General features: G+C 42.0%; 1 protein-coding gene across 2 annotated transcripts in view; it reads left to right on the top strand.

Moving 5' to 3' along the window:
* The window catches only part of FDX1 (ferredoxin 1), an 81,824-nt gene extending 63,826 nt beyond the window's left edge, over positions 1-17,998 (top strand). For both annotated transcript variants that reach the window (XM_089775630.1, XM_089775629.1), the window contains exons 3-4: positions 351-480; positions 10,685-17,998. In XM_089775630.1, coding sequence (XP_089631756.1) covers positions 351-480; positions 10,685-10,799 — 245 coding nt within the window. In that variant the 3' untranslated portion in view covers positions 10,800-17,998. The remainder of the gene's footprint in view (positions 1-350; positions 481-10,684) is intronic.
* The last annotated feature ends 300 nt before the right edge of the window (positions 17,999-18,298 follow it).

The raw sequence follows: 18,298 nt of genomic DNA, 5'->3' as shown, positions 1-18,298 counted from the left end.
TTGTGATGTCTTAGGAAAAAGTGGATGAATCTAGTAATGCTCTCTCTGTTGCCTAATAAGATTTCTGGTTAATACACGAATTTGTTGGAAATTAATAGCATGTTATATGTATGCACTTTAACATTTGTGATTACTCGTTGGTTGACTTTTATTAACACGTAGTTGATCAGGAAAAGATTCTACGGAAATTTCTTTATAATGCAGTGTAAGATGTAACCTATCAATTTAATGGGTGTAGTCATGACAGCAAGAGAGCCCCCGCTTTGTGCACAGTGCAGGGACAGGCAGTGGATACCATTGAACCCATGAACAAACTTAGTATTTCTATTAAACTTCTGTCTGTTTTGTAGGTGCATGTGAAGGAACTTTGGCATGCTCCACTTGTCACTTAATCTTTGAAGACCACATATTTGAGAAATTAGATGCAATTACTGATGAGGAGATGGACATGCTGGACCTAGCCTATGGACTGACAGAAACGTAAGGCACAGATTTTTCCAGTGGGTGAAAGGGATGGCAAAAATAGCAAGAAAGAATTAAATGTTGCTAGAATGACTTATCTAATGAAAATAAATAGTTGAAATCAATATCATAGAAAGGAATGGTAGGTTAGATTTTCTTTGTTACTACGTAGGTGGCACCTATGCCAAACTAACGACTGTTTGCCAGTCCTCAGTAGTATCTTTTCAGTGTACAGATGATCTTCCACCTAGCTGTTATGTAGCTCAGTATAAATAAAGAATCTCACTAGTTCAGCTGCTGCTCTTCTGTTTTTTTTTTTCTTCTGCTTTTATGGACCATATTAGCCATATCTATTGAGATTGAGCCTGTTGTCATTTTGGAACAGGTAATTAGTAGCCATTTGTAAAAGCAAAAACCAAAAAAAAATGCCGTTCAGCTTTAAGCAAGTTTGGCTGCCAAAAACCTTTTCCTGTTAATCTATTCTATTGTTAGTCTGTGTTCACCTTAGTGTCATAACAAGACAAGCACTCTTAAATACCTCAAAAAGCCCAGGAAATCTTAGTCCTGAAATCAATATGTGGGACTTAGTCACTCATCCACATTGAGGTATTGTGTACTACCCATTGTGAAGGACAACTTACCCTTTTAAAGAGCTAAGAAAAGCTACAAAAGAACTTCACATATGAATACATTTTTCCAGCTGTCAAAGGCTGTTCTTTGGTTAGGCTCAAAGACAGGAGAACGTGGTAGACTATAGGAATGTCAGTAGTTAACTGGCCCAGCTGAGCTGAGCTGGAGCATCTCCCCACTGGTGTGAGGTGTGGTCTGATGAGCCTTGTCCCACCCACCCCCATTTAAGTGGTTAACTGGTTAAATAACGTTTGACCAGTTAAGTAACTAAACAGGATTTTATATCCCTAGTAGACAAGCATCCCGTTAACACGTTTAAAAGCTTGATTCTACTGAGATGGGCTTCAGAAAAGGCCTGATCTAGAGCCCGTTGATATGTTTCAATTGATTCCACCCCCCCCCCCCCCCCACATGGGCTTTGGATCTATCCCACACCACTTTTATAATTCTGGAAAACTGTCTAATTCAAGCATTCTTCCTCCCTGCAGCAGGGCTTCTGAATTAAAGGGTGGGGATATGTCTCCTATTGCCTGGTTTGGTCAGCCAAACGTTTTTCAACTGCTGTGTTTCTAGGATATGTCTCCTAGGTAAGACATTACTCTGTGAAAGTTGTCTGCTTCCTTCCCTTTATCCTCTTCCCCATCTCCTCCCCTAAACAGAAAATTAAAGGAAGGGTAAAGAAAGTGTAAGAACGTTACACCTAAACTTCACCGTTACCTACCTTGTTCACTTTCTCCACTGAGAGAGAGGTAAAGATTGAACTTCTGTGGTCCGGGACTCTCTGGTCCGGCAACATCCATGGTCCAATAGGATCATGGATGTTACAGGACTAGAGCGCCCCAGTGGCAAAGGTTGCCGGTGGCTTGAAGCAGAGCCTGCTGATGGAATCGGTAGGGCAGAGGAGCCTGCAGACAGCGGGGTGGTGGCAGGGCCGTCTGCAGCTTCAGCGGGGCTGAGGAGAGGAGTCAATTGGGAGGTTGGCACTCTCCCACTCGCTCTTGCAGACCTCTGGTCTGACAATTTCCCTTGTCTGGGACCAGTCAGGTCCTGAGGGTGCTGGACTAGGGAGATCCAACGTGTACTTTAGATTCTAGGCCAGAGCTATTTAAGGAGCAGACTCTGAAAAGAATTTTTCAAGATATGTTTTTTATTTAATTACCTTTTATTTAAGGCTTTAGAGAAGTGTCCTTTTACTGACAAAGGAGTAGAATACCGCATAGATAGTTCATCCAGTTTAAATGGAGGAGAAAAATATCGGAAGGAGAGGAAGCAAGATGGTGAAAAATTAGAGTTTCTAAAGGCAAGCTATACTTAATCAGTTTACCTGTCATTGCTATTGCTTCTCTGGCCAATAATACTATGAGTTACTGAAGAGGGAGAAGTTTTCTGGATGAGCAGACCAACAGGACGACAACTTTTATGGCTTCTGTTGCATTTGCTAGGCTGCTTTTATGGGTTTATAATTAACTAAGCCTGTTAACTTCCCTAGGGTAATAATATGCATAGGGTTTTGTTTTGGTTTTTTTGCAGGTGAATCTCTAGCCTTAGAAAGTTTCAGCAAGAGATTTAGAGTATTTTTGTGAATAGTTCAAACAATTATAAGTGTTGAAAGAGGAACATAATGTGAAATCTTTTAAATATTTGCATTAGTGTCATCTAGTTGACCCTTCATATTGGGGTTCCATTATGCTGTGCACTGTACAGATGCAGTCCCTGTCCCAAAGAATTTGCAATGAACTTGACCAATTTTATATCTTAAATTATGTCCCTGTTAAAGCAGACATTTACGATCACAGGATTAAAGGTGATTCTCTAAGCCAGGAGCCACATGACAACACTATGATTTTTCATCTAAAGTGTCAGATAAGTAATCAGAGCTTCAGCTAGTTTTCTCTTGGATCTTCCTTTCACCTTTCAACCCCTTTAAACTGTGCACTTTTCCCACTGCTAGCTACTAACCTCTAGTGAAGACCCGTCAACTTTAGAATTAGAAGGAAATTTAGCCTGTTCATTTCATATACAAATACTTGCTAATTCAACCCACTATGTTGATTTTGGGGAGGGGGAATACATCTTTCCAAATTTGTTCTTTCAAATTCAAAATAAAGTTATTAGTTATTTGATGATGATCTTTAACCTTGAGTATATCAATACATCCATGAGGAATTTAAATGGTTAACTAGTTAATTGCTGCTCCAGCCATGAGGAGGGGCTCTCTGGCCAGAGCAGCGCCTGTCCGTGGCAGGTCCATCTGCCCCTTTTCCTCCTACCATATGTTATATGTTGACTACCCGGGAGCAGAGCCTGCACCAAAGCTTCCCTGAGAGAAGGGCCAACAGCCCTTGCTAGCAGCGTTTCTGGAAAGGTGGCTTCACTGTGGCCACAAAACCACCTCCTCAAGAGTGGAGCCGGCAGCCTTTATCAACTCTGCTCCCAGGGAAGCTTTAATATGGGCTCTGCAATATAAAACTTATTTAAGCTTCATACTGCAGCGCCCACAGCTTGTGTAACTGCAAGGATTTTTAGCGGTTACTATTACATTTTTTTAAATGACTTTTTGCATCCCTAATATCCACTGATTTGAAGTGAAGAACAATTCTTTGTGTTATCACCCTGACTTTATTTGCTCTAACTACCTCAGTAAAACATACGAAATGATGCAGCCCTTTTCTGGATGGTTATGATGAGCTCATTTCTGTGAAGTTCATTTTATCTCCAGGGATTAACTGATGTTACCCCAACTTCCATTGGTATCTTGAGGATTAAATTTCACCTGTGTAATCTTTCAAAATCAAAATAATAGAACTTGACTTAATTTACCTGTTCTATCCCTTCATAAAACTAGCCCAAAAAATCATCCTCCAATAGGAGTCTTTCCTAAACATATAGAAATTCTAAAAAAAAAAAATCTTTAATTTCCCCCACAAACAAAAAGAGAATAACTTGCAGGATACTTTAATACTGCATATCTGTATTGAGAGAACAATGATTTGTTGTGCTAATAAATGACTGGCTCCTCTGAATATCTTTGCTAGTTCTGGATTGCTGTTCTGGTAACTGGAAATAGATTTCTCATATAACAAGTAAATGAATTGAATCAGGGAGTCTTAGCATCACAGTTACTGTAATTGGTAGCAGGGACTACACTTTGGTGGAGTTAGTTACTTTTGGTCCAATGAAACGAGGCTCAAGTCAGAAATAATCTATGGGTTGCCGCTGCAAAAATCAGTATATATGAAATGGATTAATAAAGTAATGAATAAAGTTAGTGAATAAAGTTAATGTTGGTAATAGAGATACTAAATTTAATCAGCTAATCAACTAGTCAATGGGTTTTCCATTGACTAGTAGATAAGTGGGGGAAGCTGAGTGGGGTTAGCTCCCGACCTGGAAGTTAACCGCACCATGGCTCTGCTTTTTAAATGTATTAAGAGCCTGTTGGCTCTTAATACATATAAAAGGCGAACATGCAGCAGGGCTGCATGCTCGTAATCTAGCCAGCAGGCTCTTAATACATTTAAAAAGCAGAGGTGCAATGTCTGGGACTGGGTGGGAGCTGGGAATCAGCTGATTCTCGGGTTGCACCTGATCTCCGCTACTCCTCTGACCCTATGGAGATGGTGCTGGGAGGAACTGGCTCCTGCACCTGCCTATTAGTTGGGGGAGTAGTCGACTATCCGATAAGCTTTTGCTTATCAGATGGTCAACTATTTGCTTACATTCCTAGTTGGTAATATTAGAATGTTGGACTCAGAAATGTTTAATTTGTCTAAGAATCAGTTTTAGAAACTATCAGCTACAGTGTAATTTAGATTGCCGATCAGTCAAAATTATGCAAAATTTTAAATGTTAGCTGTTACATTAAAAACTCCTTCCTTACTAAAATTTAATTCCATTACATTGTACATATAACAGAACAAGAACATGAAACGCTGAAAAGTAAATTATGCTGGAGGTAACTTTTTCAATATGTTATGTGTCAGTAAGGGTACGTCTACACAGGGCAAAAGTTGAATTAAGCTGTGCAACTTCAGCTAAGTCAATTGCATAGCTTAAGTCAAAATTGCTTAATTTGGCTTTTGTCACTGTCTACACAGCAGGAAATTGAAGGAAAAACACTCTTCCTTCAACTGCTCTTACTCCTTGTAAAATGAGGGTTATAGAGTCAGAATAAGAAGTCCTCCAGCTCACCAGTATTTTGAAATAATGGCTTGCAGCGTAGACATGCTCTTTATTTTGGAATAACTGATGTGATTCCGAAATAACTCTGCTGTGTAGTAAGGATGTAAAAGACAAGTCGATCGGATAGTATTTTGACTAGTTGATTTTTCTCCTTCCCTTCCCCCTCCATGAGATAGAGGGAGGGGATAGTGCTGCCACTTTGAAACCCCAAGGCGGCATTTAAAAGGGGAAGCCACTGCACAGCCTCTGCACCTTTCCAAGGGGCAGCTGTGGAGCCCAGCTAAGGTCTCCCCAGCTGATCCTGGGCTCTGTGCATCACTTAGCAGTTTTTCCAGCTGATCCTGGGATTAGTAGTTCTTCAGATGTTTCTCTGTAAGTATGCTTCCCCAGGCGCATACATACTCCATGCACTTGAAATTGCAATGTTTTGTCTAGCAGTGTCTGTGGGGATCATGCATACGTATGATCTGAGTACCTTTGCACCCCCCCTATTTTAAGAGCATACGAGGCATGCTAGGGCCAATCTCCCTCAATATCTTGTTACAGCTCATGACTGTGAGGTGGATTTGTGAGCAGTTCATGTATTTCTTGGCTACCTCCAGTTGTATATAGAAGTCCTTTAGTTCTATAGTGTTTTAGATCAGTATGTAGGTAGTTAGCATAGGGCTCTTTTGTTTTTCTTATGCCCAGTACTGGTCTTCAACCCTTATGACTTAAGCTCAAATATCCCAGACTTGTCCCTCTTTTGAGGCAGCTGTGCTCCTTACTAATAGATATCGGATGTCTGTTTTGTCTGGAGAAGGGGCACAGCCCTGAAAAATACTCACCTGATCTGGATAAACAAGACCCTTGTGGAATAGAACAGATTTTCTCTGAAAGTGTTCTGGTTAGTTCTTGCTTCACTGCTAGCACCCAGCTCCTGCTCCTGAAAAGACTTTCCACTGTTCTTTCTGTCAAGTCTTTGTCGGCTTTTCCAGCAGGTATGAAAAAGCCCTGCTCGGGTGGGAAAGTATAGAAAGAGGTCACCTTCTGAAGGAGCTGCTGAGAAAAGGAGGCTAAAGTCACTTAGGGATGTGAAAGGTTAACTAGTTAAGTGATAAGCATCACTCTTAATGGGTGAGTCTTTCCAGTTCCGCCTAACTGGTGGGGGCTGTAGCAGCTCCCTGCCTGTGCAGGTATGGGGCTGCTCCAGCCCTGCAGCGGGGCCCGCTGTGGACACAGGCTGCTCTGGTCGTCCAGGACAGACCCTGCCTGCTGCAGGGGAGCCACTCCAGCCAAGCAGTGATGGGCAGGGGGACTGCTCCAGCCCAGCTGGGCTGCAGCATTCCCCCACCCATCCTTCCTTTAATTGGTTAACCAATTAAACAGGATTTTATATCCTAAAATACCTTTAAAATAAGGTGATGTCTGCATAGCTGTTAAACTACGATGGCTGGCCTGGGTCATGTGGTTCTGGCTGTGTAATTCCTATACAAATTTAGATGTCCGTGTGGGACTGGAGCCCATGCTCTAGGACACTGTAGGGGGGAGGGTCCCAGAGCTTGGACTCCATCCTGAGCCTGATATCTATGTAGCAATTTTTAGCTATGCAAGCCCCAGTCAGCTAACCTTAGCCAGATGCACAGCTGGGTCTCATTCCACCCCCAAGACTAGCATATATTCCAAAATGGGTCTATTTGGAATCCTCAGACTCCAGTGGTTGAGCTATGGTACTGCCTAAGGATCAGTCTTGGGGTATTCTCTACATAAGAACATAAGAATGGCCGTACTGGGTCAGACCAAAGGTCCATCTAGCCCAGTAGCCTGTCTGCCGACAGTGACCAGCACCAGGTGTCCCATAGTGGGTGGACCGAAGACAATGCTTCTGAAATTGCAATACAGGTTGAACCTCCCTGGTCTGGCACCTCAGGACTAGGGATGTTAACTATTAGTTACTTTACTAGTTGAGTAATCAATGGCATTTCCATTGACTAGTCAATAGGCACTTTCTCATTCCTCCTTTGAAATGTACAAGAGCCCCCACTGGGGGTGTGCAGCCCAGGGTCAGTAGGGAAGTCCTGCAGACTCTGAGCTGCATGTGGCATCAGCTGTGCAGTGCTGCCACTTTGAAATACCCTTCTCTCCCCCATTACTGCCTCTATCAGATAGAGGCAGCACAGAGGAGAGGGGGAATCATCTAGTCAACTGACTGATAAGCTTTTGCTTATTGGATAGTCAACTAGTGTTTACCAGCCTTACTCAGGACCTGACAGGTCCCAGACCAAAGGAGGTCAATGCACGAGGGGCTCCACTGCCAATCAGGGGTCCCTGCTCCTGCCCAGGGGGCCTTGTTCTCCCCCAGCTCCTGGCTGCTCTGATGGCTGCCGCCCTACCCTTGTTGACTGGGGACTCTGCACGCTACTGCTGCTGCTTGGGGCTCTGCTTTCTCAGCACCCTAATCTGGCAACACTTTTAGCCCCTTGGGCTCTCCCCATGAGTGCTCCCACAAGGCCACTCTGAGCATGCCAGACCAGGGGTTTAGCTGGACTAGGGAGCTCCAGATTATGGAGTTTCAACCTCTCCTCCATTGGTGCTCTCCATACTAGAACCAGTCTTTTCAGTATCCTCCACTCTGGTACCATTAATATCTAGTGTCCTAGTCAAGATCCCAGTCATCTTGGCGCTGAGTTCCTGTAAAGGCTGAGGCTCTGACTTAGGTCTGATGTCACCTTTATTAGATAACTGGCACACCGCGAGTGTCCCAGATTGCCCATCTTGCGTCTGGTATCTGCCCCAGGATGGGAGTTCTGTTCATTGTGCTTCGGGTGCTTGAGGCAGGTAGGGGGGGTTCAGGCCCTCCCTCACTCCGAGCCCTGACCCAGGACCCTAAGGACTGGTCAACCCCGTCCAGTTGGTGGGGAACGCTTCCCGCAGCTCACCAACCCGTGGGCCCTCCTTTGGCCATACCCTGGGCCCCTTCCTACTGCCTCTCCGGGTCAGTGTTGGTCTGGCGTCTTCCTGCCTCCCTATCTGCCGCCACCGTGGAGGTCTCCCATCTGGAGTTCCACACCCCTCCCCTTTTGAGGCAGCGGCACTGCTTCTAAATGTCCCACCACACCGGGACTGCCTTTACTCCTGAGTTGGCTCCAGCCCCGCCCCCCTCCTGCCGACCGGAGCAGCTGCTGGGCTCCCCAGTGGCTGTGGAACACACACTGCCAATCTGCCAGCAGTGGCTTTTCTGCCCAGCCCGCTGGGGTCAGTGCCAGGTGATTGCGGGGCCTGCTAGGGCTCCCATCATAGTTCCTAATACTGCGTGATCTCATGGTACCAGCTTCTTGAGTCCCTGCTGTTACCCTTCTTCATACCGGCCACCGGTGCAACATGGACAATTGAGTATTTCCACAGCATAGTTGAGGGAGGTCCATATGCCTCACCTGGGACACTCATAAAATCAGCACCACCACTCAAGGAGTCCAGCTGTTTACTTTTTCCAAGAAGTTATTCAGCTGTCAAACTGATTGAGTGGGCATCCCATCATTTCAGTAGCTCTGAATCTTTCAAGATTACTAAATACCCTAGCATACCATCTGAGCAAGCTATTTAGTGTCCATGTGCAATCACATGTGAATGACTGGGGTCTTTGATTCCCAACATTTTCTGCAAATAGGATCCAACCAGTCATGGTCTTATTTGCAACAGAAATAGTGTCCAAATTTCTGTTCTGAGAGGATGGAGTGCGTATATCTGCACATGCAAGCCCTGGCTCTGAGTGGTTTCCTTACCCCCCTGTATGTAATATGCTTACCCATTAATCCCTCTAATATTGAGAGAGCTCAAGCAAGATAGCTAATGATCTTAATAGCAATAGATTGCCCTGAACAATCTTAGTATCCAGATCTCTGAGCTATCTAATGAACCATCAGTAATGTTACTTCAGATCCTGCACATAATTTCGCAGAACGGTGGACAGTTCCTCCATGCCAAATCAACATCACTGTATCACTCAGTATGATGCTGGCTGATTTTAGTGAAAAGGGGTTGTTCTGCTGGTATCAGCACTTTGATCCAAACCAGAAAAGATACCACAACATTAATACACGAAACCAAGTAGAAAAGATTTGTACAACTGGCAGAACGCAATCACACTTCTCCCTTGGAAACTCAGGTTCCTTTTTATTCTGCATTATTTACTTTCTTATAGAACTCTGGACTATTCATTAGTTCTGTTACATCTGATAATGGCTTCATCATATCATATCCCCCTATTCAGGAGCACATTGAATTCTACTGGCTGCGACAAAGTTCCTCATTTCTGTGGTCATAGTTCACAGTGAGCACATAAAGACAGTATTAGTGAGCAGGCGGGAGATGTGAAGAAACAATCTGCCATATGATGCTCTAACGGGGGAGGGATAGCTCAATGGTTTGAACATTGGCCTGCCAAACCCAGGATTGTGAGTACAGTCCTTGAGAGGGCCATTTAGGGATCTGGGGCAAATCTATCAGGGATGGTACTTGGTCCTGCTGTGAGGGCAGGGGGTTAGACTCAATGGTCTCTTTCATTCAGTCTATTTGGATGCAAGACCTACTCGCTCTATTTCCACTGCAATTTTTTCCACTGAAATTTCTGAATTGACTAAAATGAAGAGTGAGGTCCTAGTAAAAAATAAGTATAGATCAGGGCTGGGTTTTCTTTTCTCCCCCGGCCTAGTATCTTTCCGTTGCCAATTAAGGGGCTTGATCCTGCAGTTATGATCTTGCAGAATCATCAGAAAATTTAGTCCTTTTTTTCTACCAATTGCTCTGTAATGTGATTTAGACTTTCCACTAGAAACTTGGACTTGAGAATACCAACTTGTCACAAAAACCCGTCCAGAAAATCTCAAGTTACTAGTGATCTCAACAGGATTTAAAACCAGAGACTTAAAGTAGAAGAGGTTTGTGGTACATATTTGCAGCTGGAGTAAATTTAAAGTTCATTGAATACTTCATTGTAGTTATGACAATCAGAAATCTCATGTGCTTGAACTCCACCATGCTGCTGTTTTTCAAAATTGGGCTTCTCTCCTGAAAGCTGTTGTGTGTACATGCAGGCAGAACCTCTCTGATTTTAGTGAGCATAATTGTTTATGTGGAGCAGCTTGCAGGATCAGAATTTTAAATATAAATGTTAAACTATTTTCCCCCCTCTAAGGTAACATAATCTACTAGTTAATATGTAAGCACTAAATTAAAGTTTTTGCATCTTTATGCTACAGTGTTTACAGCTTGCCAGCTTTGTACAAATGCACATTTGGGTAAACTGTACTAAATCTCGTGAATGAATTCTGAAAGATCAGATTTTAAACTCTGTTTTGTCACTGGAGTGTTATAAGACCATTGGCATACGTGCATGGCTGAATTAAAAACAGTGTTTTGTTCTTTGTTGCAGATCACGTTTGGGCTGCCAAATCTGCTTGAAGAAATGTATGAACAATATGACTGTTCGAGTACCCGAAGCAGTTGCTGATGCTAGACAATCTATAGATATGAGCAAGAATTCGTAAAATAAAACTTACTAGGAGCTTTTCATGACATTTTAAACTATTTTTATAACTTATTTCTGAATGTTTAAATGTGATCTTACATAATCATGGGAGTTATTTTTTGACTATCAGCGTTAATTTTCTTTATGGAACCATTTATTTTGATTCTTAAAAAGAGGTAATAATTTTAACATGTTAAAGGTGCACTGTAAAATGTTAGTTTATACTCAGAAGTCATTTATTGATTTTGCTATGTTTTCTTTTTCAACTGTTTGAACACCAGCCTTTTTCACTAAAATAGTGGTTGTGTTTTTTTTTTTTTTTTTTTTAATGGATTCAAACCAAACCATTTGTTTTTTAGGGTTTCAAACCTAGAGACATTAGGATACTGAACATATGACAAATGTAGCAGTTTTTTAGTTTAATTTCATGTGGCATATTAGAAGCATGTGTATCCAAACAGTGCTAATTTGCTGGTTGGTGGTATGGTGTTTTCACAGCAACTGGAAATAAAATTAGGAAGATGAGTGGAGCTGGCCTATCCTAAATTAAGGTGTCTTGTTAAACTACAACAAATATTGTTGACATCGTGTTTGAATAGTCCAGTCCTCTTAGTCTGCTAGTGTCTATACCTAATAAAAACAATACTTATCTTTCCATTGCCCATATTAAGGGGTCCTATCTTCCAAACTGTTACTGAGTGCATAAGATTAAACTGTTAAATATTGGCCCCTTATTTTTTTTCAGTTGGTTAAAAGCATGGAGGTTTTTTTAAACAATCATTTATTTACCTTTTCCATTTTTATGGTATGTGTTATTAGATGAGGCAACTACCAAGAAATATAGTGGTCATATCATTAGCTTGAAATTTTAAGATTTGGATAAAATCTTTATTTTGTGCATATCCAAACAATACATTTTGGCTGTGTCTATGCTACAAGTTCTCATTTGCATGAGTCATGATCTCATTTGCATATTTTCTGCAGCTCCGTTTTTGTGCTGGGTTTTTGTATAAAAACAAGCAGTGGGGACGTTTTCTTTTGTGCAAAAACCCCCCTTTTCCACAAGATCTGTAAATCCCTACCAATCTTGTGGAAAAAGGGGGGTTTTGCACAAAAAGAAAACATCCACACTGCTTGGTTTTTACGCAAAAACGGATTGGCAGAAAATATGTAAATGAGATCACAACTCATGCAAATGAGTCCCTCATTAGCATATTTTTTGCTGAGAGACCTCGTAGTGTAGATGTAGCTTTGAGTACTTAAGTATAAGGTATTGGGTTCAGTATCTGAGCTGTCGTAGGTCTCTAGGGGTTTTTTTCTGTGAAAGGTTCTTTCATGTTTCATTTATATGTGGAAAAAAGAATTACTACTTTGTTTTTAAAAAAAAAATGCAGTACCTATCCCTTATAAATCTGAATTTGCATATCTGATACCCAGGATTGACACAATCCTTCTACAGCTTCTAGAGTGAATCAATGTCTTTTTACATAATCAAATAATTACTTCTCTTCTAAATATTTCAAAAACACTCTGCTTCTGCTTTCTATACTAACTGTTTCTTGCTATAGGGATTTATATTACCTAATCCATTTTTTATCTATGTAGGACTTTATCCCTTATCGCCTATGTTCCTGTGAAGGAACTCAGGGTATGTCTACACTACCCTCCTAGTTCGAACTAGGAGGGTAATGTAGGCATACCGCACTTGCAAATGAAGCCCGGGATTTGAGGTGTACCGGTAGTTCGGAATAGGAAGCCTAGTCCGAACTACTTAGTTCGAGCCCCGTGTAGCCGCGCTGCACAGGGTTCGAACCAGCAGGGTTTTAAAAATGGCGGCTCCCCGCTTATGCAAATGAAGCCCGGGAAATTCAAATCCCGGGCTTCATTTGCAAGTGCGGTATGCCTACATTACCCCGCTAGTTTGAACTAGTGGGATAGTGTAGACATACCCTCATTTACTTAAATTTTAAAAAAATACTTGGTAAGTGGTCTGACAAATCACAGCTGGACTATATTCATTCTGAAGCTTCCTTGGGACATGAGCAGAACAAAAGGAAGGGGGAGATTAGGGAAATATATATGTAAGATAAAATATAACTAGATATTGAGCTCTTTTTTTTATTCCTCTGTTACTGCTCTGTCAATAGGATGGTAGGTGTGTAATATCAAAGTGAGTCACGCTGTCTTCTGTGAATTCTTTACCTTTGTGTACATCACTTAAGATATTTTAAGATTGTATTTTATTAAATAGCAGCTCTTTGCACTCTGACTAGGCATACAAGTTCAGGTCTCAAGAATTGATGTAGTTTGCTATACTATTTACACATACTGCAAGAAACTGGATTCTTTAGGTAGGTTTTATTTATGGTACAAGGCACTTTCCATTGTGGGAATCTGCGCACTTAAACACTATGGGCTAGATTCACAAAGGGCTTTTGGTGCCTATTGACACTAAGTGCCTAACTCGGGGGGGGGGGGGGGGGAGAGGAAGCTTCACAGGTAGTCAAAGTTCTACTCATGTTTCATCCAACTCTGTAGGTGCCTAAACTCACTTGACAAATTTTTTCAGAGAAAGCTTCCTACATGTCTTTACATGCAGAGACACAGATATTGCATCTTTCCTGTAGACATCAAAACACCTATCTTCTACCCTGGTTTGGTGTGATATGCAAACCAAGGGAAGATACGCACTCCTCTACCTAATTGGCATGTAGTCCCTGATCCATGCCAGTTAGGCACAGGATCAGGCACTTCTGGATCTTGCCTTGCGGGTGAGCTTGCCTAGTTCCGTGCAAAACAGGTGGGGTGTATGGCAGAGCAAGAGAGGTTCCCTCAAAACTTATAGCTCCGTGGTGAGGCTGCTTACCAGGGAGGCAGGAGATCTTATGGGTGAGAAGTGTGAACATACTGTCCAACATTAAACAATGTCATATAAGGTTGGTGGTTTGGTTTACTAAGACTGCAGCTTGCTTAGTACCATGGCAAACACACCATTAGACATCCTTTGTATCTTAAGGAAAAGCTGTTTTAAAGCATTTGAAATGTATTAAGTAAGAATTTCATTTTAACATTTCTTGTTCCTTTTCCCTGACGAGCATTTTATACCTTAGGGCAGGTCTATGCAGCAGGGCCAAAGTTGAATTAAGATATGCAACTTCAGCTACACCAATTGAATAGTTGAATTTGAGGCTGTTGCCAGAGGATGTTGTGAAGACTAGAACTTTAACAGGGTTCAAAACAGAGCTAGATAAATTCATGGAAGTTTGGTCCATCAATTACTATTAGCCAGGATGGGTAGGAATGGTATCCTTAGGCTCTGTCTGGAAATGGATGACAGGAGAGGGATCATGTGGTGATTACCTGTTGTGTTCGCTTCCTCTGGGGCATCTGGCATTGGGCACTGTTGGCAGACGGGATACTGGGTAGATGGACATTTGGTCTGACCCAGTGTTGCTGTTCTTATGAAATAGCGTAATTCAGCTTTTGGCGCTGCCTACACAGCAGGAAGTCAGAGGAAGAACACTTTTACTTCGACTTCCCTTACTCCTTGTAAAATGAGGGTTACAGGAGTCTAAGTAAGAAGTCCTCCAGCTCACCAGTATTTTGAAATAATGTCTTGTTGTGTAGATGCACATTTTATTTTGAAATAACATCAGTTATTCTTAAATAACGTTACTATGTAGACACATTCTTAGAAAGTGATGGTACTAGTACTGATCTCTGTAGGAGGCCATTGTACAGACTCTGCTTTTTGGTAAACTGAATTGCAAGATCATGGAATGGTCTGTCCAAAAGCACTGACCTAATTAGTAGAAATGTCTGATCACATTGATGTAGGTTGGATAGCTTCTGCTGTGAGTCCTTGTGCAAGAGTGTCATTAACCTATGACAAGTTGACAATAGCTGCAGCCATTTTAAGGTTCTGCTGGAAGCCAGCCTCCATATGTGTAGTCAGTGCAGGCACTGGATCTCAGCAGCTTTGTCTTGCCCTGTAGTGTTTCTTTTCAGGGCGTCTTGCAGGCTCCAGGATGGGGGTCATCCTCGCCAGTATTGTCCATTCCAGTAATTTGTATTACATGCTACAAGATCACTTATGCCAATGACCTGGCACCACTGACACAGGCTACAACATTATTATTTTTGCTAATCTGAAGAGGACTGAAAATTTACATTTGGAACTGACAGTTCAAGCTCAGTACCTGAAAAATGGTGTCAGCTTCCCATGTCTGCAGTTTGGAAGCTAAGAAGTTGCTGAATATAAACTTCGGTGGCAAAGTAATTGACCATAATCTTACCCCATTACCTCAGAATCCCACTTAATTATCTTACCTATTTCAGAGATTGTTGATAGATATGCCATAAACTGAGTTGCATGAATATAATGCAACAGCTAGCAGTTTCTAGCTGTGATCATGATGCTTGAATGCTATAAACAGCAGTACTGTTTATTCCATATCTAAGTACTGCACACCTATTTTGGGGAGTACAGTCGAATACAGACCTGAATACCCAACTAAATGGGGCTGGCACCCTGAAGTCCATTCTGATGTTCAGTCCTCACAAACAACTTTTTGAACCATCTGGTGATAGCTGGCTGTGTTTACATGATTACAAGACAGCTCCGTGACAACCTTGTTCACCTGTCTTAATGCCACCAACTATTCTCGGCAGCTGAAGAATCTCTTCATCCAGCTTCAACCCAGAAGACATTTGATGCCTGTAATGATCAGGGAGTGATGTAAACAAGCACTTCATAGAGGATCCCACTGTTGAACTGCTTGGTTTTTTGGTCCATCAAAGACCGTGGATGACCATCAATTGCATTATGGATGTTTCTTGAAAGATGTGTACATCCAATGCACAGAGAAACGGCTTTGCCACAGTGTGGGTGTGGAAACCTCCAAACCATTGAACGTATTGTGAACAAATTTTTCATCTCTGTATTTCCAGGTAATAGCAATGGTGTACTCGGCATGTCCTGAAGCTCTCAAATGGATTGATGACCTTTCTGTGAAATTGTAAATATTGCTGCTTCCATAGGAAAGAAATTTTAGAAGGAAAAAATCACATTGTTTGTCAGGCAGATGGTGTCTAAAGATGGTGGCAATTGTTCTTTTGGGTAAAAGAGTTAATGAGAGGGAACTGATAATGTCTATTTCTATTTCATTGCCAGTGGTGGTTGGGATTCAGGTGGAGTGGGTAGTGGTGGTGGTATTATCTGAGTCCCAGTCTAACAAAGACATTGCTTAGAACTAAGATGCAGAAGGTCTGGAGTCCCAAGAAATAATGGGGGTGGCAGCCAGCTCCAATAGAGTGCTCTTCTATATTTCCCCCTCACTCCATTCCCTGGAGCCTTTCTTTATGGACCTAATATAGGAGTGATGGGAGAAATAGTCCATCCACCTCATTATTTTGTCCATCAATGAGGGCTAATATCTGACACATTCTGGTTAATCAGCTGCCAGTTTTACATCTTATCTTTTCACCAAGCATAATTTCAGTGTAATCCTTTAATCCTATCAATTTGGCCTTTAAATTGTCCTAGATAAATTCTCTTTGCTTCATTTGCACCTATTTATAACATTCATTAGTGAAAGCAATTTGACCCATTTTCCGTCATCTCTTGTAATAAGTTGTTTCATTTTACAAACTTTCATATGCTTTTTTACAGTTAATCTCACAATTAGACTAAATTGGTAGGACCAAATATCAGGGAAGGGATTTGAAGAGGAGCCAGTTATTTCTGAGGTGAGTGCCTTAGCCCCTGGACTATGGGATATTCTATTTGAGCGACTCCCTCAGTCTCACCTGTTGAAGCTGTTTCACTTTGGATAACTAGTCATGAAAGTAAGGAAACTGGCTCTTAGGTCTCCCAGATCCTGAGAGTGCTCTAATCAGGCTGTAAAGTCATTCTCATGCTTCCATATGTCCACTTGTTTTCTGGCCCAGTGATTCTTTCTTATCCGAAGTGGAACAGCAATTGACAGCCCAGGATCAGAATATCCTGTAGTCTAGTAGATCGGACACTTACCTAAGAGGTGGCAAATGCTTCTCTGCATTCAAGAAGGGAATGGGTCTTCCATATCCAAATTAACTTGTAGCCCAATGGTTAGGATATTATGAGGGGTGCTCTTCCTACTCTCCTCCGCAAGAGAATGTTCACATCTGATAATCCCAGTACTGTAGGTGACCTGTAGATTTAGTTGTTGAACTTCCAGAGCTCAGGGCATAAGCCAGGGGTGGGCAATAATTTTTGAGAGGGGGCACTTAAAAAATGTTTGAAATAGTCGAGGACCGCCCTGGAAAGGGCAGGGCCTTTAAATAGCAGGAGTTGAAAGGGCTTGTGCCTCCCCTGCAGCTCCTAGGCTTCACATTAGCTAGAGACATGAGCTGCAAGCCCTTTCAATTCTTGCTATTTAAAGGGCTCGTTCCCAGCCTTGCTGCTAGTGTGTTAGCTGGGTACGTGAGGGCCCTTTCAACTGCTCCTATGTAAAGGGCTTGCGCCTTCCCTGGGGTTGTTGCCTGCCAGCCACCGGAAGGTGTGAGCCTTTTAAATAGAAGCAGTTGACAGGCAACACATGACTGGGTGGGGCCTGAAACAGCTGAGTGGGAGGGATCAAAGCTCTATGCAGGCTGGATCTGGCCTGCTGAGTGCCTTCTGCCCACCCCTGGCTTAAGCCAGACTTTTCTCCTTGGCTTCTCTCATTGGCTAGTTTAGCCAGGGAGCTGCTTAGTGTGCTGGATTTGTGACTCCTTGGGTGCCTGTGTCCCTCCCTTCATTGCCTAGGAAATCTGCGTGTGTAACTCAAGCAGTATGAATGCTAATGATTTTCTGAGCATCTAAAATATAGGTATGATGATTCTCAGCCTTGGCATGATTATATCTTTGTGAATCTAGCTGTATATCCTCACACAAATGTGAAGCCAACAGTGTGCAACTCTCTGTGTTATCAAGTAGAGCTGTTTTAATGTGTTAGCACATCACATGAAGGCCTCCTGTGGGGTAGATTTTTTTTTTTCCTTTTGGCTTTTGTAGAATGATCACAGGAGGGATTCATTCAGGAGAGAGAGAGACAAACAAATCTCAAAGTTCATTTTGGTTTCTATGAATGTCATGTAGGAATGTTGGTCTGAGGCACTTGAGAAAATACACCTTCCAGTTGAACTTGTTTCTCAGTTGTCAAAAGTGATGAGCAAATAAATTTTATTTTATACCAATTTCCCAGACATGGTTTGTTTTCAGCAATTTTCTTCCAATTTTGCTTTTTGATATAGCATGTGTTCCAAGATTTAATATAAGCTATATATTTCAGAGTAAGCAGCGCAAAAAAATTGCATATACATACAGATATAATATGATTGCACAAAGACATATACCATCTTAAATCAATAGTGCATGATAGAGACATGGTATCAATTTCATATTTAGTGTAACCTCATTGATTTCAGACAAATTTGACCCATGGTATTTTCTAATTTCCATATTAAATGACTTCGTATATTGTGGAAGACTATTTA

The sequence above is a fragment of the Pelodiscus sinensis genome, chromosome 1 (genome assembly GCF_052426305.1).
Source record: "Pelodiscus sinensis isolate ZL-2025 chromosome 1, ASM5242630v1, whole genome shotgun sequence".
NCBI lineage: Eukaryota > Metazoa > Chordata > Testudines > Trionychidae > Pelodiscus > Pelodiscus sinensis.
The sequence above is the reverse complement of the archived record's forward strand: the minus strand, read 5'-3'. Positions and strand labels throughout refer to the sequence as shown.